This window comes from Leucoraja erinacea, chromosome 5 (assembly GCF_028641065.1).
Source record: "Leucoraja erinacea ecotype New England chromosome 5, Leri_hhj_1, whole genome shotgun sequence".
In the NCBI taxonomy this organism is placed as follows: domain Eukaryota; kingdom Metazoa; phylum Chordata; class Chondrichthyes; order Rajiformes; family Rajidae; genus Leucoraja; species Leucoraja erinaceus.
Window position 1 is genome coordinate 7639049 of NC_073381.1, and position 27247 is coordinate 7666295.

At 46.6% G+C, this 27247-nt stretch overlaps 1 protein-coding gene across 2 annotated transcripts in view; it reads right to left on the reverse strand.

The window, feature by feature from the left end:
- The window catches only part of LOC129696915 (glutamate receptor ionotropic, kainate 2), a 589849-nt gene that overhangs the window by 1161 nt on the left and 561441 nt on the right, over nucleotides 1-27247 (reverse strand). Inside the window, exons 15-16 of one of the 2 annotated variants that reach the window (XM_055635015.1) lie at nucleotides 7428-7678; nucleotides 4408-5914 (exon numbers count right to left, since the gene is read on the reverse strand). In XM_055635015.1, coding sequence (XP_055490990.1) covers nucleotides 5717-5914; nucleotides 7428-7678 — 449 coding nt within the window. In that variant the 3' untranslated portion in view covers nucleotides 4408-5716. Of the gene's footprint in view, nucleotides 1-4407; nucleotides 5915-7427; nucleotides 7679-27247 lie in introns of those variants that run through there. The other variant, XM_055635016.1, reaches the window with a different exon arrangement.

The window sequence follows — 27247 nt, forward strand, 5'->3', positions numbered from 1 at the left end:
CGCTATTTTTAAGAGCCCTGTTTTTAAGAGCCCATATCCCCTGCGGGACAGGCAGCGTCTCTGGATAGAAGGACCCTCAGAGGAACCGGGGGCTTCTAGGTTTTTCACAGAAATAAAATAATAAAAGGACTGGGCAAGCTAGATGCAGGAAAAATGTCCCCAATGTTGGGGGAGTCCAGAACCAGGGGCCGCAGTCTAAGAATAAAGGGGAGGCCATTTAAATCTGAGATGAGAAAAAAACTTTTTCACCCAGAGAGTTGTGAATTTGTTGAATTCTCTGCCACAGAGGGCAGTGGAGGCCGATTCACTGGATGAATTTAAAAGTGTATTTGTTAGATAGAGCTCTAGGGGCTGGTGGAGTCAGGGGATATGGGGAGAAGGCAGGCACGGGTTACTGATTGCGGATGATCAGTCATGATCACAATGAATGGCGGTGCTGGCTCGAAGGGCCAAATGGCCTCCTCCTGCACCTATTTTCTATGTTTCTATGACCCTCAGTCTGAAGAAAGGTCTCGACCCAAAACGTCGCCCGTTACCTCTATCCGGAGATGCTGCCGGTCCCGCTGAGTTACTCCAACATTTTGTGTCTATCTTAAGCGAATTTACATGTTAGTTTAGATCCCTTTTCCTTATTGCCCTATCAATCTTGGCAAAAGATTGAACACAAAATACATTTTGTATAGAAGACCAAGTGCAGGAGGAACTCCGCGGGTCAGGCACCATTTCTGCAGGACGTGAATCTGAGATGTTTCGGGTTGGGGCCCTTCAGACGTGTCATGACCTGAAACGTTGCCTATCCATGAAGGTCCAGACCTGGATAGAGTGGACGTGGAGAGGATGTTTCCACTATTGGGAGAGTCTAGGACCGGAGATCATAGTCTCAGAATTAAAGGATGTTACTTTCGGGAGGAGATGAGGAGGAATTTTTTTGGTCAGAGGGAGGTGAATCTGTGGAATTCTTTGCCACAGAAGACTATGCTGCACCATCGAGAGCATCCTTACCAACTGCATCACAGTATGGTATGGCAACTGCTCTGTCTCCGACCGGAAGGCATTGCAGAGGGTGGTGAAAATTGCCCAACGCATCACCGGTTCCACGCTCCCCTCCATTGAGTCTGTCCAAAGCAAGCGCTGTCTGCGGAGGGCGCGCAGCATCGCCAAGGACTGCTCTCACCCCAACCATGGACTGTTTACCCTCCTACCATCCGGGAGGCGCTACAGATCTCTCCGTTGCCAAACCAGCAGGTCGAGGAACAGCTTCTTTCCGGCGGCTGTCACTCTACTCAACAATGTACCTCGGTGACTGCCAATCACCACCCCCCCCCCCCCCCGGACACTTATTATTATTTATTCAAATCATTTGCTATGTCGCTCTTCCAGGGAGATGCTAAATGCATTTCGTTGTCTCTGTACTGTACACTGACAATGACAATTAAAATTGAATCTGAATCTATGGAAGCCAAGTCAATGAATATTTTGAAGGTAGCGATAGATACATTTTTGGTTAGTACGGGTGTCAGGGGTTATGGAGAGAAGGCAGGAGAATGGGGTTAAGAGGGAAAGATAGATCAGCCATGATCGGATGGCGGTGTCGACTTGATGGCCTAATTCTGCTATCACTTATGAACTTACGAAACGTCACCTATCATGATGTTTCCGACCCGAAACGTCGCTTATCCATGACCTCCAGAAATGCTGCTTGCCCCGCTGAGTTACTCCAGTACTTTGTGTTTTTGCTCAAGATTCTAGCATCTGCAGTCCTTTACATCTCAATAAAATATTTAGTACGTTTCTTCCCATCAAACAAAAGCAGCGGGATTATTTTAAAATAATGTACCCCTGTACAAACTGCAAGAAGCTATGGGAATGAATGATACCATGAGAGAATAGCTGGGAATACTCAACAGATTCATGGAGCCATACAGCATGGAAACAGGCCCTTTGGCACAACTTGCCCTTGCAAACCACGATGTCCATCTACACTGGGCCACTCCTGCAGGAATTTGGCCACATCTTTAACTACTTCCTAGCCATGTTGCTGTCCATATCTCTTTTTAAAGGTTGTTATAGTACCTGCCTCAACTATCTCCTCTGGCAGCCCGCTCCATATACTCACCACCCTCTGAGCGACATAGATGTCCCCCTATAGAATCTTTCCCCTCTCACCTTAAACCTGTGTCCTCTGATTCACCTACTCTGGGTAAAATACTCTGTGCTATTCTCCTCGTGATTTCATACACCTCTATAAGGTGTTCAACTTTCTGCACTCCGAGGAAGAAAGACCTTTAAAGTAAGTCAAGCGGCTTCTGTGAGGACTTTAAATCGACGTTCATAAGTGATAGGAGCAGAATTAGGCCATGCCTGATCTATCTCTCCCTCTTAACCCTATTCTCCTGCCTTCTCCCCATAACCCCTGACACCCATACTAATCAAGAATCTATCTATCACTGCCATAGGTGTGATTTCTGATTTGTCTTAGTTTTGATTTAAGGTGACTGACCCTAAAACATCATCACTGTTTCTCATCACAAATGCTGTCACCACCACCACCTTCTGGGTTCTGCAGGTCTTTTAGGATGGCAATAGGGCAAGGGTTGCCAACCTGGGGTGAATTTACTCCCAAGGGGTAAATTTTGCCTACCTGGGGGGTAAATTTGTTGATTCTGGATTGGTACATATTTTTTCTCATTGACTGACTGTGTTTGGTTCTGGTATACCAGAGTGTTGGAATCTCATGTTCGGCAACGGCTTGAGTTGGAGGACCACGTCTCACGTGGGGGCTACGGGTAGGGAACGGGTGTGTTGGTGGAGCAGACCCAACGGGTCTGCACTTGGTCTAGTATATATATATATATATACATATATATATATATATATATATATATATATATAACAATCAAGTATTTAATCTCCTCGCAACTCTGCTGTGAGGGTTTAATGTACTTTCATCCTGGGGAAAAGGTTCTGAATGTCTATCATATCTGTGACTTTTCTGATTTTATATACTTCTATGTCAAACTGTTCTCCACTCTAGAAGTTCGTTGGTGGGTGTCAGTGTTAAATTGACTCCATCCACACCTCACGCTGCCTCGGCAAGGCCAGCAGCATAACCAAAGACGAGTCGCACCCTGGCCACTTCCTCTTCCCCCCTCTCCCATCAGGCAAGAGGTGTAGACGTGTGATAGCACACGCCTCCAGATTCTGGGACAGGTTCTTCCCCGCTGTTATCAGGCAACTGAACCATCCTATCAACAACTAGAGAGCAGTCCTGAACTACTGTCAATGTCACTATCTTTACAATGATATTACTGGACATTATCTTGCAATAAACATTATTCCCTGTATCATGTATCTGTACACTGTGGATGGCTTGATTGTAATCATGTATTATCTTTCTGATGACTGGTTAGCATGCAACAAAAACATTTCACTGTAGCTCAGGACATGTGGCGATAAACTAAACAAAAAATCGAAACAATTACTAGATGTTGGTTCTGGGTGTTCCGAACTTCCAATTGACTTCAATCAAGTAGAATGGGCAAGTCAAGGGGACCGTCAACACCTGATACACTCACAACGGGTTCGGCATTGGCAAGCCTAGATTTTATTTCGTCCAGCCAGCCAGGGTGTTCCCAAAGATCACAAACAGTGAGAACAAAATTACACAATTAAAGAAGAGTAAAGAAGACCATGTTTCCACTAGAGGGAGAGTCTAGGACCAGAGCCCCCGGGCCTGTACTCGCTGGAGCTTAGAAGGATGAGGGGACACACTTCATTGAAACTTACCATATGGCGAAAGGCCTGGATAGAGTGGATGTGGAGAGGATGTTTCCAATAGTGGGAGAGCCTAGGACCAGAGATCATAGCCTCAGAATTAAAGGACGAACTTCAATTTCTTTAAATTTAAATTTTAAATCTTCATTTCTTTAAAATTTCTTTCGTCAGAGGGTGGTCAATCTCTGAAATTCATTGCCACGAACGGTCGTGGAGGCCAAGTCTATCGATATTTTTAAGGCGGAGATTGACAGATTCTTCATTATTACGGGTGTCAGAGGTGAATGGGGAGAAGACAGGAGAATGGGGTTGAGAGGGAGAGCTAGATCAGCCACGATTGAATGGCGGAGTAGACTCAATGGGCCGAATAGCCTAATTCTGCTCCTAGAACTTAAGAACTTATGAATTTTCAATATTCACAAAGTCTAGATTTCAACTTGTTGAATTATGGCACAGATGGAAGCCATTGAGTTAAAACTGGCTAAAGGTTACTTCGACTAATCCCCACTTCCCAGCCCGTGACCTCTTGTCTAAATTGGCAAAGGGAACAGGTACATTATCTTGCAAAGGAATACAGAAAAGAACATTGAAGCGATATGTCTTTTTTTTTCAAAGACCCCCCCCTACACACACAGTGGATTTCACAATTCCGTGTTCCATGATTGACCACAGTAAATCAGTCAACCCTCGTAACCTGATAAATGACTGCACAGTAATGGCTCAGCCCCCCAACTTTGCTCTCTAATCAGTACGTGACTCCTTCTGCCACTCATTAGGACACTCAGGTGATGAGATGCGAAGAAACCACCCATCCGGCAACTTAACCCCCGAGGCACAATGAGTCCTGAAAAAATGTCGACACGTGACAAGATGTAAGTTTTGCATGACAAATATAAACAGGAGAAATCAGTTAAAATGACAGGAACAAAAATAGAAGTGCAATGAGTACAACAGTCTATCACCCTCTGGTTTCCTCTTTGCTGGAGCTGTGATCTTAGTTTAGAGGTACAGCACGGAAACAGGCCCTTCGGCCCACCGAGTCCGCACCGACCAGCAATCCCCGTACATTAGCACTATCCTACACACTAGGGACAATTTACCATTTTTTTTAACTGAGGCAAATTACCCAACAAAACTGTACGTCTTTGGAACAAGGGAGAAAACCCGGAGAAAACCCACACAGGTCACGGGGAGAAAGTACAAACTCCGTACAGACAGCACCCGAACCTGGGTCTCTGGCGCTGTAAGGCAGCAACTCTACCGCTGTGCCACTGTGACATCTTTAAAAAGCCTAGGGCTTCATGAAGATGGATAAACATATTAATTGCAGTTCAAGTGACTGAACATATTTTCTCTGTGAGTAAATTTAACTCCAACTTAATGTTAAATGTTTATGATGGCGATCAGTGTGAAGCTGTTTGATCAATCTGTCATCTGCAGTCAAGGGGGTAAAGTTTGCCCCCAGGATTATTCGTACTTGCTGTAACGTCACAGCCAGAGAAAGAGCAAGACCTGACTTTATTGCACCCAGATAGACACAAAAAGCTGGAGTAACTCAGCGGGTCAGGCGGCATCTCTGGAGAAAAGGAATAGGTGATGTTTCGGGTCGATGCCCTTCTTCAGACTGAGAGTCAGGGGAAAGGGAAACGAGAGATATTGACAGTGATACCGAGAGACATACAACAAATTAATGAATGATGTCTGACACACTGAGTTACTCCAGCTTTTTTGTGCCTATCTTCGATTTCAATCGGCATCTGCAGTTCCTTCCGACGCATTTTAACCTGTGTTTAAGAAACAATCTTATGCATAGTTTGTGTAGCAAGGAACTGCAGGTGCTGGTTTAAACCAAAGGTAGACACAAAATGCTGGAGTAACTCAGCGGGTGAGGCAGCATCTCTGGAGAGAGGGAATAGCTGACGTTTTGGGTTGATGCCCTTCTTCAGGCTGAGAGACAGGGGATAGGGAAACGAGAGATATAGATGGTGATACAGAGAGATATAGAACAAATTAATGAAAGATGTCTGACCCGTTGAGTTACTCCAGCTTTTATGGGTCTTTCTTCGGTTGATACCAGCATCTGCAGTTCCTTCCTACACATTTGATTGCATCTAGGATCGGCATGGTAATCATTGCACCTCTATGGATGAAAACAGTGTTTAATTAGAACGGAAAATTCAAGAGATGCAGAACGGAGACGGAGCCTCATGGTTAAATAATAACACAACATGAATCAAAAATGTTATAAATGACAAACATGAATTCAGCTACCAAAGCATATTATCTGACATACACTGAATCAGTGGCAACATGTACATGAATTGAGAAATGGATTGAATGACTGCTGTTTTCATGCACTCTGCTTTCTTGTATCTGTGTTTATTAAACAGGGTGACATTGCTACCTCTTTATGGCCCTCCTCTGCACTGAAATACACTGAAGTGCCAATGACTACTAAACACAATTGCATTTATTGAATCGAAGACCATGTACAACAGGGTAAACAGGGAAAAGTTTTTCTTTTTGCAGTTCTAAGTTCAGAGAGATGGAACAAAAATGGAGGGCATTGCGAGCGGAGTTATTCGTGCACCATTAGAATAAGCGAGTTTGGTATTCCGAAAAACGCAAGGAATCATGGGATTTGTCAAAGGTCACTCGCTATAAACAAAAAAACGAATGAACGCTGGTTGCATAAACTGTATGTAAATTCTTATCTTTATTCATGATTTATGTGTAAAAATATATTTAATCTGAGGCCAGGTGGCAGGAGAGCAGGTGTAACAGCGAGAAAGAGAGAGGGGCAGATGCCAATGGGAGACGGGGAGAGTGAGCACAGACCCGTGCCTTATCTGCAGCCCGGGTCGAGCCTGTGACCTGGCATCGCGGGCCACGCCCCCCCCCCCCCCGCCCCACCCAGCGGCCGCTAGCCAACCCCTCCCAGTGCCGGCCGTCGGCGAGGGTGCACGCGGGGTGCTGTGGCGGCTCAGCTGGACGGGCAGCATCCCCGGTGAAAAGGAATGGGTGACGTTTCGGGTTGTGCCCCGCGTGCGTCCCCGCCGGTGACCGGCGCTCGGCCCCTGCCGCCACCAAACCTCTCCGTCTGAGTCACAACACCCTCCACCAGCAAGGACCTTTGATGCCGTAAGACTACAAGCAGCTCCAGTGGAACTGATTGCCTATCCCGACCCCGACCCCGATCCCACGGAGCAGCACGAAGCATAAACCATTCACTGAAACGAAGGTCTGATAACCAAATATAACACACAGCAGATCCTCACCCTCCAATGTTTATATCCAGTGACCTATGACCTGGGCATGCGTAGTCGGAATACCGAACTCGCTTATTAATTCCCTCACATTTTCTCACACAATAAGCGAATGATGTCGTTTGTGTTAAAACAGGAAAATCATTATTATACACCTTGAAAATGAAATAAAAGCTGCTTCCACAAAGTCACTAACTATTGTCAGTGGTACAAAGTTCAAATTCAGCAAACCTACACTGAAAGTCTCAGTAATACTCTCGTGAGAGAATATGTATATTTATATATACACACACACACACATAATAAGAATTTGCACTATTGTAAAATCAACTGGACTGCACTGTACAATCTCCAGTAACTCAAGGGGGCCCTGGACAAGTCCTTTACCTTCTCAAGCTGTGCGTTTTTTTTCGACTTGTACAGGAATTCACCGACGGCTACAAAGATGGAGAGCACTAGGCCGGCAGCCAGTACTATAAAGATGCCTCCGATATTCTGGACTCCTAGGGCACTGGCCTCTTTGCTTTCTTCCTCCGGACAACCATTCCCCCTCCACCACTTCTCTTTCATCATGTGCAGCTTGCCGTCTTCCTGCAGCTGGAGAATGGCGATTGTGATCTTTTCCCTGTACGGCGATCCTGCGGGCGGAACACAACCAGACAGCGTTACCGATGATAATAATAATAATAATAATCTTATTTATATAGCACATTTTTAGTCAACTTGCATTGACCCCAAAGTGCTTCACATAATTACATTACATTTACACACAGGCAAAGGTGGGTGAAGTGTCTTGCCCCAAGGACACAACGACAGTATGCACTCCAAGCGGGATTCGAACCGGCTACCTTCCGGTCGCCAGCCGAACACTTAGCCCATTGTGCCATTTGTCGTCCCCCGATGTAAAATCCCTCCCTTTCCTCCACAATCACCAGGCTGTACCTTCACCGACCCCACCTAATTTATTAGAAGTACAGTACATTACAATAGTACAAGCCAAATATATCTTATTATTTTCTTCATAGTCGAGGAAGGTTTTCACCCTGTGTGTGGGAGGTGGTAGGAGGTTGCAGGTCACCTCGACCTTGATTTCTTTTTGGGTGTCGGGCAAGGTCACCAGAGGTTGCTGTTTGGGTCTCCTAAGTGGGACAGGGGCTGAACTCAGCAGGTCAAGCAGCATCTTAGAAGAAGGCGAATAGAGTTGATAGGCTTCTTCAGATTGTCGACTTGTCAGGCAGCATCTCTGGAGAACGTGGATAGGTGACGTTTTGGATCGAGACCCTTCTTCAGAAGCCGGGTCTCTGGCACTGTTAGGCAACAATTCTACCGCTGAGCCACTGTGCAGCCCCTAACTATAGATTGCTGGTTAATACATAAAAGGATACAAAATGTTGGAATAGCTCAGCAGATCAGGCAGCATTTTTGTAGATCACCTTAATACGATCTATCTTTCCCTCTCATCAACTAATCAAAAATCTATCAATCTCCACCTTAAACATATTGATCGACTTGGCCTCCACAGCCTTCTGTGGCAATGAATTCCACATATCCGCCACCCTCTGACTAAAGAGATTCCTCCTCACCTAATTTCTGAAGGTACCTCCTTTAATTCTGAGGCTATAACCCAGACTCTCCCGCTAGTGTGGTGGGGAATGTGTGGAATTCTTTGCCACAGAAGGCTATGGAGGTCAAGTCTGTGGATATACAATACAATACAAATTTATTATCATTTGAGCCCCAGTGAGACTCAAACGAAATGTTGTTTCCACAGCCATACAAACAAAGACACTGTCTTACAGACATACACATAATTAAATTCACACAAACATCCATCACAGTGAAGCCACTGTGATGGAAGGCAAGTCTTTTCTCTCCCCTGTTCTCCGTGTCTCTCCCGATGTCCAAGCCCTAGGCGGGCGATGATGAGTCCCACGGCCATTTTAGGCCGCGCGGGGCGATTTACGGCCCCGCTCCCGGTCTGAAAGTCCAAGGTTGGAACCCCCACGGGCGATGGTGAGTCCCACGGCCATGAAGCCGTGCCGGGTGATGTACTGTCCCGGTCCGGGTTGTTCCAACCCCGTGACACCGGCTGGAGAAGTCGCGTTGCGGGAGCTCCGGGAAGCGGTCTCTCTCTCCCCCTGGACCCGCGAGCTCCCGATGTCACATTCCACCGGACCTGCGGCTGCGTTGCTGGAGCCTCCGAGCCCCAGGAGTCGAGCCGCAGCAGCGAGTCACCGCCGCTCCCCACGCTCCGAGGCCGGCCACCCCCGACGATGGTGAGTCCGCAGATCCGCAGCTCCGCAGCTCCGCAGTCTCCCGAGCCCCCGGGTCGTTCAGGTTGGAGGCCGCTCCACGGTGCTAGGCCCCAACGACAGCCGAGACCCAACAGGGAAAAAGTCGGGTCTCCCGGACAAGGAAGAGATTTAAATAGTTTCCCCCTCCCCCCCCCCCGCCCCCCACATTTACACATTTAAAAATACTATTAAAAAACACCAAGCACTACATTTAACTAGACAAAAAATAAAAAAAAGACAGACAGGCTGTAGGGGCCGCTGCAACGGGTGAGTCGCGCCGCCAACCATTTCTGTATTTAAGGCAGAGATAGATAGATAGATTCTTGAATAGTACGGTCATCAGGAGTTATGGGGAGAAGGCAGGAGAATGGGGTTAGGAGGGAGAGATAGATCAGCCATGATTAAATGGCGGAGTGGACTTGAAGGGCCGAATGGCCTAATTCTGTTCCTATCACTTATGATCTTACAATCTTAGTGGAAACATCCTCTCCATATCAACACACATGAAAATTGGAAGCATCCATTTGGAACATATGGGATCCATTCAGATCCTATAACATTTTATGTTTTCAACATTCTCCTTTTAATTCAACAAATGTCATAATTAATGCTCTGAGCATTAAACAATTTGTAGTTTAGGTATATTTTTCCAAAGCCTTAAATGTAAGCCACATAAAACTGCTCATTTAATGAACTCCCATAACCATAAAAATACTTAGGTTGATGGTATCTAAACTTTAAGGGTAAGATGTTGTATTGCTGTAGTAATTTTTGGGCTTCACAGCTGATGAACAATTTTTAAATTTTCACAATCTTAAAAAAATCCTTGTTGCACATTTATACACAGCAAGGTTCCATAATTACCAATCGAATAACCATTTGTTTTAGTGATATTGTTTCTGGGGCAAATTTAAACTAGAGCATTAAAGATTGTATCCCTTATTTTAAATAAATCTCTCCACCTCAAGAATGTTGTGGTTAACATTTGCTGATATTATGCAAGCTGCCGGAGGAGGCAGTTGACGCAGGGATTATCCCAACGTTTAAGAAGCAGTTGGACAGGTACATGGACAGGACAGGTTTGGAAGGATATGGGCCAAAAGCAGGCAGTTGGGGGTGAGTGTAGCTGGGACATTGTTGGCTAATGTGGGCAAGTTGGGTCCGAAAGGCCTGTTTCCACGCTGTATCAATTTAAACGACCTGTCCCACGAGCATGCGACTCCATGCGGCAAGCGCAAACTAATGTGGTCGCTTGAGCCATACGGCCTCGCGGGGCCGGTTCCACTTCAATCACCGGAGCCGTATGGAGTTGTGCGGCACTGGTCCCGACATCGCGCGGGGCTCCGAAGAACTGACCGTTCAAAAATTCCGCGCGGCAACGGCCTGCCGGCCCACAACCGCCTCGACGCCGTACGCACCGAATCGACGGGCATACGCAGCGTCTCAACGCCGTACGCAGTGTCTTGACATCGTACGTCATGCGCGAACTTCCCGCGGACTTCGCTCGAACTTCACGTCACTCACTCGACCTCCGCGCGGCCCCCGCTTCCGGTTTGGTCGCGCTTGCCGCATGCAGGTCGCATGCTTTAGACTCTATGGCACTGATTATGCAACTGAACAACATTTAATTATTTCTATAAACGATACATAATGCAAAAATATGTAATTTCAACAAACATGTTTCAACATAGCGCAGGAGGATGAGGGGTGACCTTATAGAGGTGTACAAAATCATGAGAGGAATAGATCGGGTAAACGCACACAGTCTCTTGTCCTCAGTAGGGGAATCAAGAGCCAGAGGACATGGGTTTAAAGTAGGGGGGGGAAAGAGTTAATAGGAACCTAAGGGGTAAACATTTCAAACAAAGTGTGGTAGGAATATTGAACGAGCTGTCGGACAAAGTAGTTGAGGATAATGCTATCCCAATGCTAAAGAAACATTTAGACAGGTACATGGATAGGACAGGTTTCAAGGGAAATGGGGCAAACGCAGGCAGGCAGGGCCAGTGGAGATGGGACATGTTGGTCAGTGTGGGCAAGTTGGGCCGAAGGGCCAGTTTGCACTCTGTATGACTCTATGACACTGGAATAATGTAACACAGGAACAGGCCCTTCGGCCCACAATGTCCATGCCAAACTTGATGCCAAGTTAGAAAGACCTCCTCAGCCTGTTCATGAGCATATCTCTCCATATCTATGTACCTATATAAAAGTCCGTACAATGCCACTATCACCATCCCTGGCAACACATTCCAGGCATTCACCACTCTGTGCTTCACTTTTCTCCTTTAAACTTTGCCTCTCTTACCTTAATGCTATGCCCTCTAGTCTTTGACATTTCCACTCTAGGGGTGAAGAATCTGACTGTCTACCATATCTGTGCATCTCATAATTTTACGTACTTCTACTACATCTCCCCCCAGCCTCCGACGCTCCAGAGAGAACAATTCAAGTTTGTACAACCTCTCCTTATAGCTAACATCCTCTAACAAGGCAGCATTCTGGTAAATCTGCACCCTTTCTATAGCCATCACCTATCCTTCCTGCAACAAACTTGCCCACACCGGCCAACGGTGACCGCCCAGTCACACGAATCCCACCCACCCACTTTTGGTCCATATCCCTCCAAACCTGTCCTATCCATGTACCTGTCTAGAATGTTGCCTGGGTTTCAGCAACTAAGTTACAGAGAAAGGTTGAACAAGTCAGGTCTTTATTCTCTGGAGCACAGAAGGTTAAGGGGGGACTTGATAGAGGTCTTTAAAATGATGAGAGGGATAGACAGAGTTGACGTGGATAAGCTTTTCCCACTGAGAGTAGGGAAGATTCAAACAAGAGGACATGACTTGAGAATTAAGGGACTGAAGTTTAGGGGTAACATGAGGGGGAACTTCTTTACTCAGAGAGTGGTAGCTGTGTGGAATGAGCTTCCAGTGGAGGTGGTGGAGGCAGGTTCGATTTTATCATTTAAAAATAAATTGGATAGTTATATGGACGGGAAAGGAATGGAGGGTTATGGTCTGAGTGCAGGTGGATGGGACTAGGGGAGAATAAGTCTTCGGCACGGACTAGAAGGGCCGAGATGGCCTGTTTCCATGCTGTAATTGTTATATGGTTATATGGTCTAACTGTTTCTTAAATGTTGGGATTGTCCCAGCCTCAACTACATCCACCACCCTTTGTACGAAAAAGTTACCCCTCAGATTCCTATTAAATCTTTTCCCCTTTCACCTTAAACCTATACCCTTTTGTTCTCCTCGCCTACTCTGGGCAAGATACTCTGTGGATCTACCCGATCTATTCCTCTGTTTAAGAAAGAACTGCAGATGCTTGAAAAATCGAAGGTAGACAAAAATGCTGGAGAAACTCAGAGGATGAGGCAGCATCTATGGAGTGAAGGAATAGGTTTAAGGTGAGGGGGAAATCGATTCCTCTCATGATTTTAGACATCTCAATAAGATCACCCCTTATCCACCTGCGCTCCACGGAATATAGTCCCAGCCAACTTAAAAGAGAGTTAGACAGAGCTCTCAGGATAGCGGAATTAAGGGATATGGGGAGAAGGCAGGAACGGGGTACTGATTGGGGATGATCAGCCATGATCACATTGAATGGCGGTGCTGGCTCGAAGGGCCGAATGACCTACTCCTGCACCTATTGTTTATGTATCTATGACTTCGACCTACAGTTCAGGAATTGCTTCAGGAATTGATTCAGGCAACTAACACTAAAATAAAATCAAGTGCTGGTGATAGACACAGAGCGCTGGAATAACACTCAGCAGGTCAGGCAGCATCTCTGGAGAAAAATGATGGATGACGTTTCGGGTCAGAACTCTTCCTCAGAGATGCTGCCTGACCCGCCGAGTTATTTTGCCAAGCACTTTGAGTTCATCTTCGGTATAAACCAGTATCTACAGACCTTTCCTACACAAGGGTGGCACAGTGGCGCAACAGTAGAGTTGCTGCCTTACAGCGCCAGAGACACGGGTTCGATCCTGACTACGGGTGCTTGTCTGTACGGAGTTGTACGTTCTCCCCGGGACCTGTGTGGGTTTTCTCCGGGATTTCAATTTTCCTCCCACATTCCAAAGACGTGCAGGTTAATTGGCTTCTGTAAAAGTTGTAAATTGTCCGTAGTGTGTGTAGATCCGTCAGTACTAACCATATAACCATATAACCATATAACAATTACAGCACGGAAACAGGCCATCTCGGCCCTACAAGTCCGTGCCGAACAACTTTTTTCCCTTAGTCCCACCTGCCTGCACTCATACCATAACCCTCCATTCCCTTCTCATCCATATGCCTATCCAATTTATTTTTAAATGATACCAATGAACCTGCCGACACCACTTCCACTGGAAGCTCATTCCACACCGCTACCACTCTCTGAGTAAAGAAGTTCCCCCTCATGTTACCCCTAAACTTCTGTCCCTGAATTCTGAAGTCATGTCCTCTTGTTTGAATCTTCCCTATTCTCAAAGGGAAAAGCTTGTCCACATCAACTCTGTCTATCCCTCTCATCATTTTAAAGACCTCTATCAAGTCCCCCCTTAACCTTCTGTGCTCCAGAGAATAAAGACCTAACTTATTCAACCTATCTCTGTAACTTAGTTGTTGAAACCCAGGCAACATTCTAGTAAATCTCATCTGTACTCTCTCTATTTTGTTGACATCCTTCCTATAATTGGGCGACCAAATTATTCGTTGAGCTGATCCATATAAAGTATTCGTTGAGCTGATCCATGTCATGTTTTACTGCATCCCGCTGCACACTCAAACAGTCATCTGGTTGAGTGTCTGGTATTATCTATTCAGTTAGTCCAGCCTCTAGTTAAGGGCCTGTCCCGCTGTACGAGGTAATTCTAGAGTTCTACTGAGTTTCCACTGATTCGAACTCGGAGAATTACGGTAATAGCCGCTGGTAGGTACTCGGGGCTCTCGTGGACATTTTTCAACGTTGAAAAAACTTCACGAGCTTACTGCGTTTCCCCGAGTACCTGCCGTTAGCGTTACGAGCCGCTAAGAGACGCCCCGAGCTCTGACGTACCCGCTACGTACATTCTACGTACTTACCACGAGTTTGATTTTTTTTTAAACTTGGGGGATCTCTTGGGTAAACTCGTATAGTGGGACAGGCCCTTTAGATTCATTGCTGAGCTTCAGGTAACACAACACTCTGTATTTGAGCTCTGTGTGCTTACCAACTTATGTACAGATCTTGAGTCATTACACATTCCTATAGTGTGCAGGATAGTGCAAGTGGACAGGGATCGCTGGTTCTCCCTGTGACCTGCGTGGGTTTTCTCCAGGATCTCCGGTTTCCTCCCACTCTCCTAAAGGGCCTGTCCCACTGTGCGAGCTAATTCACGAGTCCTCACGAGTTTCCCCCGATTCGAACTCGGAGAGTTACGGTAATATCAACTTGTCCGTACTCGGGGCTCTCGTGGACATTTTTCAACATGTTAAAAAATCTTCACGAGTCTTCACGAGCTTACTGCGTTTCCCGAGTACCTGCCGTTAGCGTTACGAGCCGCTAAGAGACATCCTAGGCTCCGACGTACCCGTTACGTACATTCTACGAGCTTACAACGAGTTTGATTTTTTTTTTTTTAACTCGGGAGAGCTCTTGAATTACCTCGTACAGTGGGACAGCCCCTTAAGACGTACAGGTTTGCAGGTTAATTGGCTTGGAATAAGTGTAAATTGCCCCTAGTGTGTGTAGGATAATGTTAATGTGCGGGAAGGCTGGTCGGCACGGAATCGGCGGGCAGAGGGGACCTGTTTCCACGCTGTATCTCTAAACTGAACCAAAAACAAAGTGCTGTCGGTGTTGTTCAGTTGTTACTGTTCCCCAGTACAAAGAATGTGATGTTCTTTCATACAAAATGCTGTGTTCGACAGCTTGAAGAGGCAATCCTTTTCAGCCCAGCAGCTAGAGTGCTAAAGTGGTTGAGCATTTTGGTTCCAATTGTAAAATCATGAAAGTATGTCCAAGTGTAGCCAATCCTTTTACTGAGTCTGTTGGATAAGCTTTGTCAGTTCTCAACCAGCTTGCTTGGTGAACTGTCACATGCTAGCAAGCTTCCCTATTTGAGACGGGATGGAAATGCAACAAGCTCACGGTTGAGCAAACTCCAAGGTGCCTTTGATGACAGATGTGGAGGTCAGAGTGCCACAGATATCCTCTGCCATCCATTGCAAACAGGAATTTATTTCAAGGCAAGCAGCATCTCTTTAGAAATAAAAACAGTGCTGAACCAGTTCAGTTCAGTTTAGATACACGCGCAGAAACAGGTCCTTAGTCCCACCGAGTCCGATCCCCACACATTAACATTATCCATCATACACTAGGGGCAATTATACTAAGCCAATTAAACTACAAATCCGATCTTTTATATGAGAAACATTCTTGATTAGTACGGGTGTCAGAGGTTATGGGGAGAAGGCTGATGGGCCGAATGGCCTACTTATAAACATAATATCTCGGCAATATAATATTGTTCCAGAAGATGTTCTTCTATTGAGGAAAAACAATTGAAATGTTATTTATACACTGCAGCGGCTACATTAGTGATTTTATGAGGACAAGGATATGCATACTCGATTTATTGTTCCTTTGTAAAAAATCAACTGTATTTAAATTTTATGCTGTGAAATTAATCTTTCATTTGAATCACTGGGTTGAATAAAATTGGAAATTGATGTGTATTTTTTAACATATTATTAGTGAACTTTTGTTTTTACAGATGAAGGCCAGCTGTTAACGTGCAAACATTATCATTAGAAAGAACTATCTCTGTTCCCCTAGCAATGATTACAGCCCCTGACATACACATTGGTTATTTTAGGCTAATTACAGTTTTTCATGTTTGCACATTTCAATTTTGCACTCTGCATGCTAAACTAAAGCATTAAACCCCAACAAGCCAATTGAGTGATAATGCAAGACCTGACATTGAAGCATTTTCTTTCAGATCATGTTAAAAAAGTTTCAACAAACTGATGAGCCATGGTCGCTTGCCGTTTATAACAGAATGAATATGACGTTTGTCCGTCCAAAATCTTAATACACAGATTAAAGCGTTTTCTTCAAATTGGTCGCCACCGTTTATAACCTTTCCCATGTTTTTGACATAATTTTAATTACATTTCCCACTGTGAGTTTATGCATTCTATCTTATCCATCCCAAATCTAACAAATAGCTCAGCCCATTGTTAATGTAGCATTATTAAGGGTGGCTTGGTGGCACAGAAGTGGGGCTGCTGCCTAACAGCTGTCTGCACGGAGTTTGTACGTACACCAGTCATTGAAAGTAGGCAGGTATACAAAATTGCTGGAGAAACTCAGCGGGTGCAGCAGCATCTATGAAAGTAGGCATGCAGGTGCAGCAGGCAGTGAAGAAAGCGAATGGTATGTTGGCAAAAGGATTTGAGTATAGGAGCAGGGAGGTTCTACTGCAGTTGTACAGGGCCTTGGTGAGACCACACCTGGAGTATTGCGTACAGTTTTGGTCTCCTAATCTGAGGAAAGACATTCTTCCATAGAGGGAGTACAGAGAAGGTTCACCAGACCGATTCATGGGATGTCAGGACTTTCATATGAAGAAAGACTGGATAGACTAGGCTTGTACTCGCCGGAATTTAGTAGATTGAGGAGGGATCTTTTAGAAACTTACAAAAATTTTAAGGGGTTGGACAGGCTAGATGCAGGAAGATTGTTCCCGATGTTGGGGAAGTCCAGAACAAGGGGTCGCAGTTTATGGATAAGGGGGAAGTCTTATAGGACCGGGATGAGAATTTCTTTTTTCACACAGAGAGTGGTGAATCTGTGGAATTCTCTGCCACAGAAAGTAGTTGAGGCCAGTTCATTGGCTATATTTAAGACTGAGTTAGATGTGGCCCTTGTGGCTAAAGGGATCAGGGGGTATGGAGAGAAGACAGGATACTGAGTTGGATGATCAGCCATGATCATATTGAATGGCGGTGCAGGCTCGAAGGGCCTAATGGCCTACTCCTGCACCTATTTTCTATGTTTCTATGTTCTCCCCAAGACCTGCGTGGGTTCCAGTTTCCTCCCACACTCCAAAGACATACAGGTTGTGGAAGAAGGAACTGCAGATGCTGGTTGAAACAGAAGATAGACACAAAATGCTGGAGTAACTCAGCGGGCCAGGCAGCATCTCTGGAGAGAAGGATTGGATGACGTTTCGGGTCAAGCCCCTTTTTTCAGACTTTTGTGGCTATCTTCAGATTTGTAGATTAATTGGCTTCGATAAAATAACTAAACTAATTAAAATAACTAAACTAACTTTAACAAATAGCTCGGCCCATTAGTAATATAGCAGCTTCAAATCTCCTGGAATCAGCCTGTCATAACTGATCTACAGTTTATCATTAAAGGCATGTCAATGATGGCCATTATCAGATTTCTGTTGCCACCAGCGTAAAGTTGCTGCCTTACAGCGCCAGAGACCTGACTACGGGTGTTGTCTGTACAGAGTTTGTACGTTCTCCCCATGACCGCGTGGGTGACATGGTGTATGTTCTCCGTGTGACCTAGTGTCTGGGATAGTTAGTGTACGGGGTAATCGCAGGTCGGCACAATCTCAGTGGACTGAAGGCCCCGTTTCTGCGCTGTATCTCTAAAGTCTAAAGTTAGTAAAATTGGAGCAAATGTCGGCATTGCAAAGCAAACTTCCTGGTCTTCATTTTTCTGGTATCACAAACATACTTCCAATTAATAAAAAGTAATTTACAGGATAAAGATATCAGTAACAAATATAAAGATATCAGTAGCCCTTCGAGAAAGACTATATTTACCATACCCAAATGTTCTTGCGAAGATAGTGGTGAACCACCATCTTATATAACATAGAACAGTACAGAAGAAAGACACAAAATGCTGGACTAACTCAGTGGGGCAGGCAGCATCTCTGGAGAGGAGGAATGGCTGACGTTTCGGGTCGAGACCGTTCTTCAGACTAAAGAAGGGTCTGGACCCGAAACGTCACCCATTCCTTCTCTCCAGATATGCTGCCTGTCCCGATGAGTTACTGCTGCATTTTGTGTCTATCTCAAGTGGATATGTTGTGCCAACGAGAATAACTGAGTAGGCTTCTGTCTGACTATGTGGCTGACAGGGATATGGGCCAAACGCAGGCAAGTGGGACTGGTGTAGATGGGGGACATGTTGGCCTGTGTGGGCAAGTTGGGCCGAAGGGCCTGTTTCCACACTTTATGACTGTGACTCTCCTGTCTGTGACTACAGGCAACATCCACAAACTGACGCAGTTGAAATGCCCCTCCATATCTAGGCCCATTCAGATGGATCGATGAATGAGTGGTGGCAATCCAAACAGCAAAATGTTTGCGCCAAAGCTAAATGTTTCCAGTTGATAATGAAAGAAAAGATCCTCTTCATTATAACTTGGACAAAGACAACACGAGGATTAGAATCAGCAAGTGTAAAACATCAATGGAATATTTAAAAAAAGAGCTAAATGGCTGTTGGAATTGAAACAATCTGAAAGCAAATTTGCTCAAACACATCCATAAAAAAAAACTCTGAACAAAAAAGGAAATGAATCACAGAAGATTGCAAATGAATCTTCCTCCCCTCGGAACAACACTGCAGAAAGTCACCATTAAAGGGATCATTATTTTGTCAGCAACAGCTATAAAAAGCAATTTAACATCTAATTATCCAAACAAACAAGAAACAAAAAGGCACCTCTTAAATTAGAAGAAAGGAGGAACTGCCGATGCTGGTTAAACCATTCTTAAGGGGTTGGACAGGCTAGATGCAGGAAGATTGTTCGCGATGTTGGGGAAAGTCCAGAACAAGGGGTCACAGTTTAAGGATAAGGGGGAAATCTTTTAGGACCGAGATGAGAAAAATATTTTTCACACAGAGAGTGGTGAATCTCTGGAATTCTCTGTCACAGAAGGTAGTTGAGGCCAGTTCATTGGCTATATTTAAGAGGGAGTTAGATGTGGCCCCTGTGGCTAAAGGGATCAGGGGGTATGGAGAGAAGGCAGGTACAGGATACTGAGTTGGATGATCAGCCATGATCATATCGAAGGGCCGAATGGCCTACTCCTGCACCTATTTTCTATGTTTCTATGTTTCCAAACCACAATAGGGCACAAAGTGCTGGAGTAAATCAGCAGGTCAGGCAACATCTCTGGATAGGTGACACTTTGCGTCGGGAACCTTCTTCAGACTAATTGTAAAGAGGAGAGAAAAAGTTGGAAGAGGGGAGGGGCAGGACAAAGCCTGGAAGGTTATAGGTCAACACAGGTGAGGAGCAGGGCAGACCGATGGGCATGTGCAGGAAGGGACTAAGACCCCTGAGCATTAAACATTACAGGGGTTCAGAAATGATGCCCGACTCCATCTTCCCAAGCAAAAGAGCATCATGAGCAGGCAGGTGAGATCAGGTTAACTTGGCATCATATTTGGCACAAACATTGTGGGCCGAAGGGCCAGTTCCTGTGCTGTACCTAGAACATGAAACATAGAACAGTACAGCGCAGGAACAGACCCTATGACCACATGGTCCGTATCCCTCTATTCCCTGCACTAACGTGTACCTATCTAGAAGCCTCTTAAACGCCGCTGTAATATCTACCTGCACCACCACCGTTGACAATGCATTCCATGCCCCCCACCACACTGGATGTAAAAAAAACCTTGTCACAAAAATATTCTTCAAGTCTGTTATCAAACTTCTGAATGATCCTACATCAGCTAAGGGACTGTCCGAGTCACCTCCACCCTATTGCGGCCATTGGGCTTTGTCTATGGAACTGTTGCTCTACAATGCTGAGAACTATATTCTGCACTCTGTATCTTCCCTTTGCCGTACCTATTGAACTTGAGTTTGACCTGGTTAAAGACGGTAGGCGGCACGACTCTCGTCAGCAGCGGCCTCTGCAGCCCGTCTGCGTTTTTATTATTTTTTGTCTATGTTTTTATGTAGTTTTTGTTATTTTTTGTTGGGGGGTGTGTGTGTGGGGGGTCTCTCTGCACGGGAGGGATGGGGTAACTTTTAAATCTCTCCCTGCACGGGAGACCCGCCAAAGAAAAGGTCTTTGTCGTTGGGGCTGCAACGTGGAGCGGCCTCCAACAAGAAGACCGGGGGCTCTGGTGCCGACTACTCACCTACCCGTCGCGGAGCTGGCCGAGTCCGGAGCGGGTGGAGCGGTGGTGGAGCGCTGCTGCGGCCCGACCACCGGCGATTCGGAGGCTGCAACTACGGGTCTGGCGGACGGCGGCACCGGGAGCCCGCGGGTCCCTGGAGGGAGACCGCTTTTCAGGGCTCCCGCAACGGCGACTTCTCCCGCCCGAGTTGCGGGGTTGAAGAGCTCCTGGAGCGGGGCCTCACAGCACCGCCCCGCGCGGCTTGGAATGGCCGCGGGACTCTGCGAGCGCACGCTGGGGGCTCTAACATCAAGAACCCAGTGTGCGACCTTGCATCACCCGGCGTGGCTTTAATGGCCACGGGACAATCGCCATCGCCAGCCGGGGGCTTTGACTTTGACTCTGACACCGGAGGGGGGGGGGGGGGGGGGGGGGAGTGCAGTGGAGAGATAAGTTTTTTTGGCCTTCCATCACAGCGATGTGATGGATGTTTATGTAAATTATGTTGTGTCTTGGGTCTATTTGTTTGTAATGTATGGCTGCAGAAACGGCATTTCGTTTGGACCTCAAGGGGTCCAAATGACAAATAAATGGAATCTTGAATCTTGAATCTTGGTTGTAATTATGGATGGTATTTTCTGATCTGATAGGATAGCATGCAAAACTTTTCACTCTACCTTGGTCCATGGGACAATAAGTCGCAACTTCGTAAGCTATTGGAGCAGAATTAGGCCATTCAGCCCATCAAGTCTACTCCGCCATGTAATCGTGGCTGATCTAGCTTTCTCACTCAACCCATTTCTTCTGCCCTCTCCACATAACCCCTGACACCCGAACTAATCAAGGATTTGTCAATCTCTGCCTTAAAAATATTCATTGACGGCCTCCACGGCCGTCTGTGGCAATGAATTCCATAATCAACCTAAACCCTAAGCACAGGCACGGGTCGGCACGATGGCGCAGCGGTAGAGTTGCTGCCTTGCAGTGGTAAGTTGCTGCCTTACAGCTCCGGGTTCGATCCTGACTACGGGCGCTGTCTGTACGGAGTTTGTACATTCTCCCCGTGACCTGCGTGGATTTTCTCCCAAATCTTCAGTTTCCCTCCTACACTCCAAAGACGTACAGGTTTGTTGGTTAATTGGCTTGGTATAAATGTAAAATTGTCCCTAGTGTGTGTTGGATAGTGTTAGTGTGCCGGGATCTTGGTTTGGTGTGATCCCCGCACATTAACAATATCCTACACACACTAGGGACAATTTTGAAGGGTCTGTTTCTGCGCTGTATCTCGAAACTAAACTTCTTCTTCTTCTTATCGAGTCCACACACAAGATTAGAAGTTGTTCAGCCAGAGATGAACACAGTTCTCGGCAACTGCACACAATGGTGTCTGACTTGTGCTTCTTGGGCGTGCTGGTGGAAAGATTGGTGGAAACAGGGCTGCGATGTGAACGTTCTTTCCTTGACCCCTAAACTAAACTAAACTAAATGACAATAAACGTAAAACTAAACCCAAAGCACAAGCAAGCGGCAACGATAAAGTAAAACCTTCCTCTTGAGAGAGGCCGAGCACTTTATCCTTGTGTTATATTGGATCAGGATTGTGGATTCAGCCAGCATTTTCATTAAAAATGCAACATTAGTACAATTTTACTAAGAACACTTCAGCCTGCTCTGACTGTATAAGTGTAAGTGCATCCATTATCAGATAAATGCTGTTTGTTAAAAATAATCCAGTAATTGATGCAATAAAACTCTGCCGATAAATCACATGAACTCAATCAAGAGTTTCTCCTTGGACTTGATAAAATAAGAACTGTAGCGCGATGGTCCCTAACAAGATTTGCAAACGCAGGTTTTCAGGGCCAATGAGGAATGTGTTCACTCTTTCGTACATTGGGAGTCCTTCATGTCAAGTAGTTCTGCTAAAAGCTTTCAAATGAAAGAGATATTTTGGCAGAATTCTAGCGGCCACGAGCTTTGATAGTGCTGTTCCCAGACCTGCCCCCCACATTATCAATGTCTTTCTGAGGGAAAATATATATTTATACGACAAAATATGTTTATATACAACAATTAAGTGATTTGTCTCCTTCCTTTCAAATATTTGTCATTGAGACATACAGCATGGAAACAGGCCCTTCGGCCCAACTTGCCCACACAGGCCAACAATTGGCCTATCAGGGAACCACTCTGTCTGAGGTCATCAGTTGACCGGCCTGATTTTTTTAGTTAGGTTTAGTTTTGTTTAGTTTAGAGATACAGCGTGGAAACAAATCCTTCGGCCTGTTCGGAGATGAGGAGGAATTTCTTTAGTCAGACGGTGGTGAACCCGTGGTATGGGGCAGAGAGGGAAAGATAGATGAGCCATGATTGAAGGGCGGAGTAGACTTGATGGGCTGAATGGCCTAATTCTGATTTAGTTTAGTTTAGTTTCTGCTTCTAGAACTCATGAACCTATTCACTAACATTAAACACAACAACAATATGAGAAAACAAAAACTGGCGTTTGAACCACAGGGTTTTATAGAATGGTTGGAAAACTCCAGAAGTGGCAGCTTCACGCCCCCATTGTCCTCTTGGTTCCTCCTCCCACCAGCGCGTCCTCTCTCCCCACATCCAACTCACCATCTCCGGGGTGTCATAGAAACATAGAAAATAGATGCAGGAGTAGGCCCATTCAGCCCTTCGAGCCGGCACCATCATTCAATATGATTATGACAAATCATCCAAAATCAGTACCCCGTTCCTGCTATTTCCCCCATATCCCTTGATTCCGTTAGCCCTAATAGCAACATCTAACTCTCTCTTGAAAACATCCAGTGAATTGGCCTCCACTGCTTTCTGTGGCAGAGAATTCCACAGATTCACAACTCTCTGGGTGAAAACGTTTTTCCTCATCTCGGTCCTAAATGGCCTACCCTTTATTCCTAAACTGTGACCCCTGGTTCTGGACTCCCCCAATATGGGGAACATTTTCCCTGTCACAGTGGCGCAGCGGTAGAGATGCTGCCTTACAGCGCCAGGGACACGGGTTCGATCCTGACTACTGGTGCTGACTGTGCGGAGTTTGCACATTCTCCCCGTGACCTGCGTGGGTTTTCTCCGGGTGCTCAGGTTTCCTCCCACACTCCAAAGGCCTACAGGTTTGTCGGTTAATTTAGCTTTTGTAATAAAATTGCTAAATTGTCCCTGGTGTGTAGGATAGTGTTAGTTTGTACATTCTCCCCGTGACCTGTGTGGGTTTATCTCCAAGATCTTCTGTTTCCTCCCACACTCCAAAGCCCTACAAGTTTGCAGGTTAATCAGCCTGGTATAAATGTAAATTGTCCCTAGTGTGTGTTGAAACAGTGCTAGTGTGCGGGGATCAAGGGGTTTGGGGAGAAAGCGGGAACGGGGTACTGATTTTGGATGATCAGCCATGATCATATTGAATGGCGGTGCTGGCTCGAAGGGCCGAATGGCCTACTCCTGCACCTATTGTCTATGTTTCTATGGATCGCTGGTCAGTGCTGGCCAGTGAGCCAGAGGGCCTGTCTCCATGCTGTATCTCTGAATGAAAGTTAAACTAATCGGTAAGTTTCAATATCCATTGTGATTCTTCAACTGTGTGTGTGTGTGTGTGCGTGTGTGCAGTGCAATAGGTACTGTCAGTATCATCGTTTAAAAACGGTGAATGCTGACAGGTTTGTCATCATCACTCCTGCACAATCGGAGCCGCATTGTCTGCATTGTGCACAGATCTCGTCTGACAGAGTGATGGTATGAACTGTTCCAGCAGTCGTTTGACCATAGACATCGCGTATCGCGATTGCAGAGATCACGTTACTGCTGATACAATTTTAGGCTCCACCTAGTTTGGAGATACGGTGCGGATACAATCCATTCGGCCCACCGGGTCCGCGCCGACCATCGACCCCCGCACATTAACACTATCCTACACTCACGAGGGACGATTTTTACATTTATACCAAGCCAATTAACCTACAAACCTGTACGGCTTTGTAGTGTGGGAGGAAACTGAAGATCTCGGCGAAAACCCACGCAGGTCTCGGGGAGAACGTACAAACTCCGTGCAGACAGCACCCGTAGTCAGGATTGAACCGGGGTCTCCGGCGCTGTATTCGCTGCATGGCAGCAACTCTGCCGCTGCGCCACCGTGACCGCCACGTTGTTAAATGCTATCGCAGCTTCGACCTGGTGTTTGGTCACCAACAAGAGCCTATAAATAATACAGGATTCTCATTTCTGATAAATTTATAGCTTGAAGAATGGTCTCTTATGCTGAGCACAAGATGAATAATTCATGGCCCTCCGCTCCTGACGGCGGTGTGTGACTCAGAGCAAGTTGCAGAGGTCTCATGGAATAATATTTGTCGCATCACCAAATTGAATTGGCTGGGTTAAACAATGCAGGATTACTTTTTTATTTTTCTAATACAGTGAAGGATTTGTAGCATTGCAAGATAATATGAGAGCATTTATCAGTGGGGTCAGTTGTCAGACCTTCTGCCTTTTGACGTGCTTGTAGCATGAAAGAATTAATCAACGGTGATTCACAGTGTCTGACAGCCGACACATTGTCTTTTAGTTAGGAACTGCCTCTATCTTTAACAGTCACGCCAGCAAGTAGTAGTGAGCTCACTTTGTGGCAATGCATCTCTATTTCTCTCAGGCATTCCAAGGGGGGGGGGGGTCAAGGATGACCAGTTCCGCCTCTAGTTTTATGGCCGACGAGGTTGTCAATGTAAGACACACAAATTGCCACAGATCAGGCAGCCAGTGCTTGGCAGGGGGTGGTATCATTGAGTCCCAGAGTGATACAGTGTGTAAACAAACAAACCCACCAGCCCAGCTTGCCCACACCGATCAACATGGCCAACACTAGTCCCACTGCCTGCGTTTGGCCCATATCTTTCAAAACCTGTGCTATCCATGTACCTTCTTAAAAGCTGCAATAGTGCCTGCCTCAACTGCCTCCTCTGGCAGCTCATTCCATACACCTACCACCCTTTCAATGTAAAAGTAAAGGGCCTGTCCCACGGGCATGCGACCTGCATGCGGCAAGCGTGACCTAAAGGGCCGGTCCCACCAGCATGCGCCTGCATGCGGTAAGCGTGACCAAACCAGAAGCAGGGGCCGCGTGGGGGTCGAGTGAGTGACATGAAGTTCAAGCGAAGTCCGCGGGAAATATCGCGTGTGACGTACAGCATCGAGGCGGCTGCGGGCCGGCAGGCCGTTGCCGCGCGGAATTTTTGAACACGGTCAGTTTTTCGGAGCCCCGCGCGATGTCGGGACCAGCTCCGCACAACTCCATACGGCTCCGGCGATCGAAGTGGGACCGGCCCCGCGAGGCCGTACGGCTCAAGCGACCACGTTAGGTTGCGCTTGTCACATGCAGTCGCATGCTGGTGGGACAGGCCCTTTACCCTTCAGATTCCTATAAATTCTTTTCCTCCTCACCTTAAACCAACGGCCTCTGGTTCTCCATTCCTCTACTCTGGGCAAGAGACTCTGTGCATCCAACCTATCTATTCCTCTCAAGATTTTACACACCTCTATAAGATCGCACTCCATCCTCCTGTGCTCCAGGGAGTAGAGTCATAGAGTCCTAGCTCACTCAACCTCTCCCTATAGCTCAGACCCTTGAGTCTGGCAACATCGTTGGCGGCGCGACTCACCCGTTGCAGCGGCCCCTACAGCCTGTCTGTCTTTTTTTTTTATTTTTTGTCTAGTTAAATGTAGTGTTGGTGTTTTTTAATAGTATTTTTAAATGTGTAAATGTGGGGGGGGGGGGGGGGAAACTGCTTAAATCTCTTCCCTGTCCGGGAGACCCGACTTTTCCCTGTCGGGTCTCGGCTGTCGTTGGGGCCTAGCGCCGTGGAGCGGCCTCCAACCTGAACGACCCGGGGGCTCGGGAGACTGCGGATCTGCGGATCTGCGGACTACTCAACATCGTGGGGGTGGCCGGCCTCGGAGCGGGGAGAGCGGCGGTGACTCGCTGCTGCGACTCGACTCCTGGAGCTCGGAGGCTCCAGCAACACAGCCGCAGGTCCGGTGGACTGTGACATCGGGAGCTTGCGGGTCCGGAGAGAGAGAGACCGCTTCCCGGAGCTCCCGCAACGCGATTTCTCCAGCCCGGTCGCGGGGTTGAGTGACGACCCGGAGCGGGGTCGATGCCATCATCACCCGGCGCGGCTTCTTGATGGCCGTGGGACATGGACAGGGAATTCCCGCCGGGGCTCTCCAACATTGTGACTTTTAGACCGGGAGCGGGGCCGTAAATCGCCCGGCACGGCCTAAAATGGCCGTGGGACTCATCATCGCCCGCCTGGGGCTTGGACATCGGGAGAGACACGGAGAACAGGGGAGAGAAAAGACTTGCCTTCCATCACAGTGGGTCCACTGTGATGGATGTTTGTGTGAATTTAATTATGTGTATGTCTGTAAGACAGTGTCTTTGTTTGTATGGCTGTGGAAACAACATTTCGTTTGAGTCTCACTGGGGCTCAAATGATAATAAATTTGTATTGTATTGTATTGTATTGTATCCTCGTAAATCATCTCTGTACGCTTTCCAACTTGACAACATTGTGGTGGGTGGGTGAGAGAGCCTGGAATGAAGGCGAGGAGCCAGGCAAATTCTGCAGAGGCTTTAATGAGCACAGCACACTACTCGCTGCTTCAGTGAGAGACTCAAGACTGGTCTCGCTCCAAAAATCCCTGCTCTTATCTTCGCAGCTGGGAACCGCCCCCTGACCTGTCCAT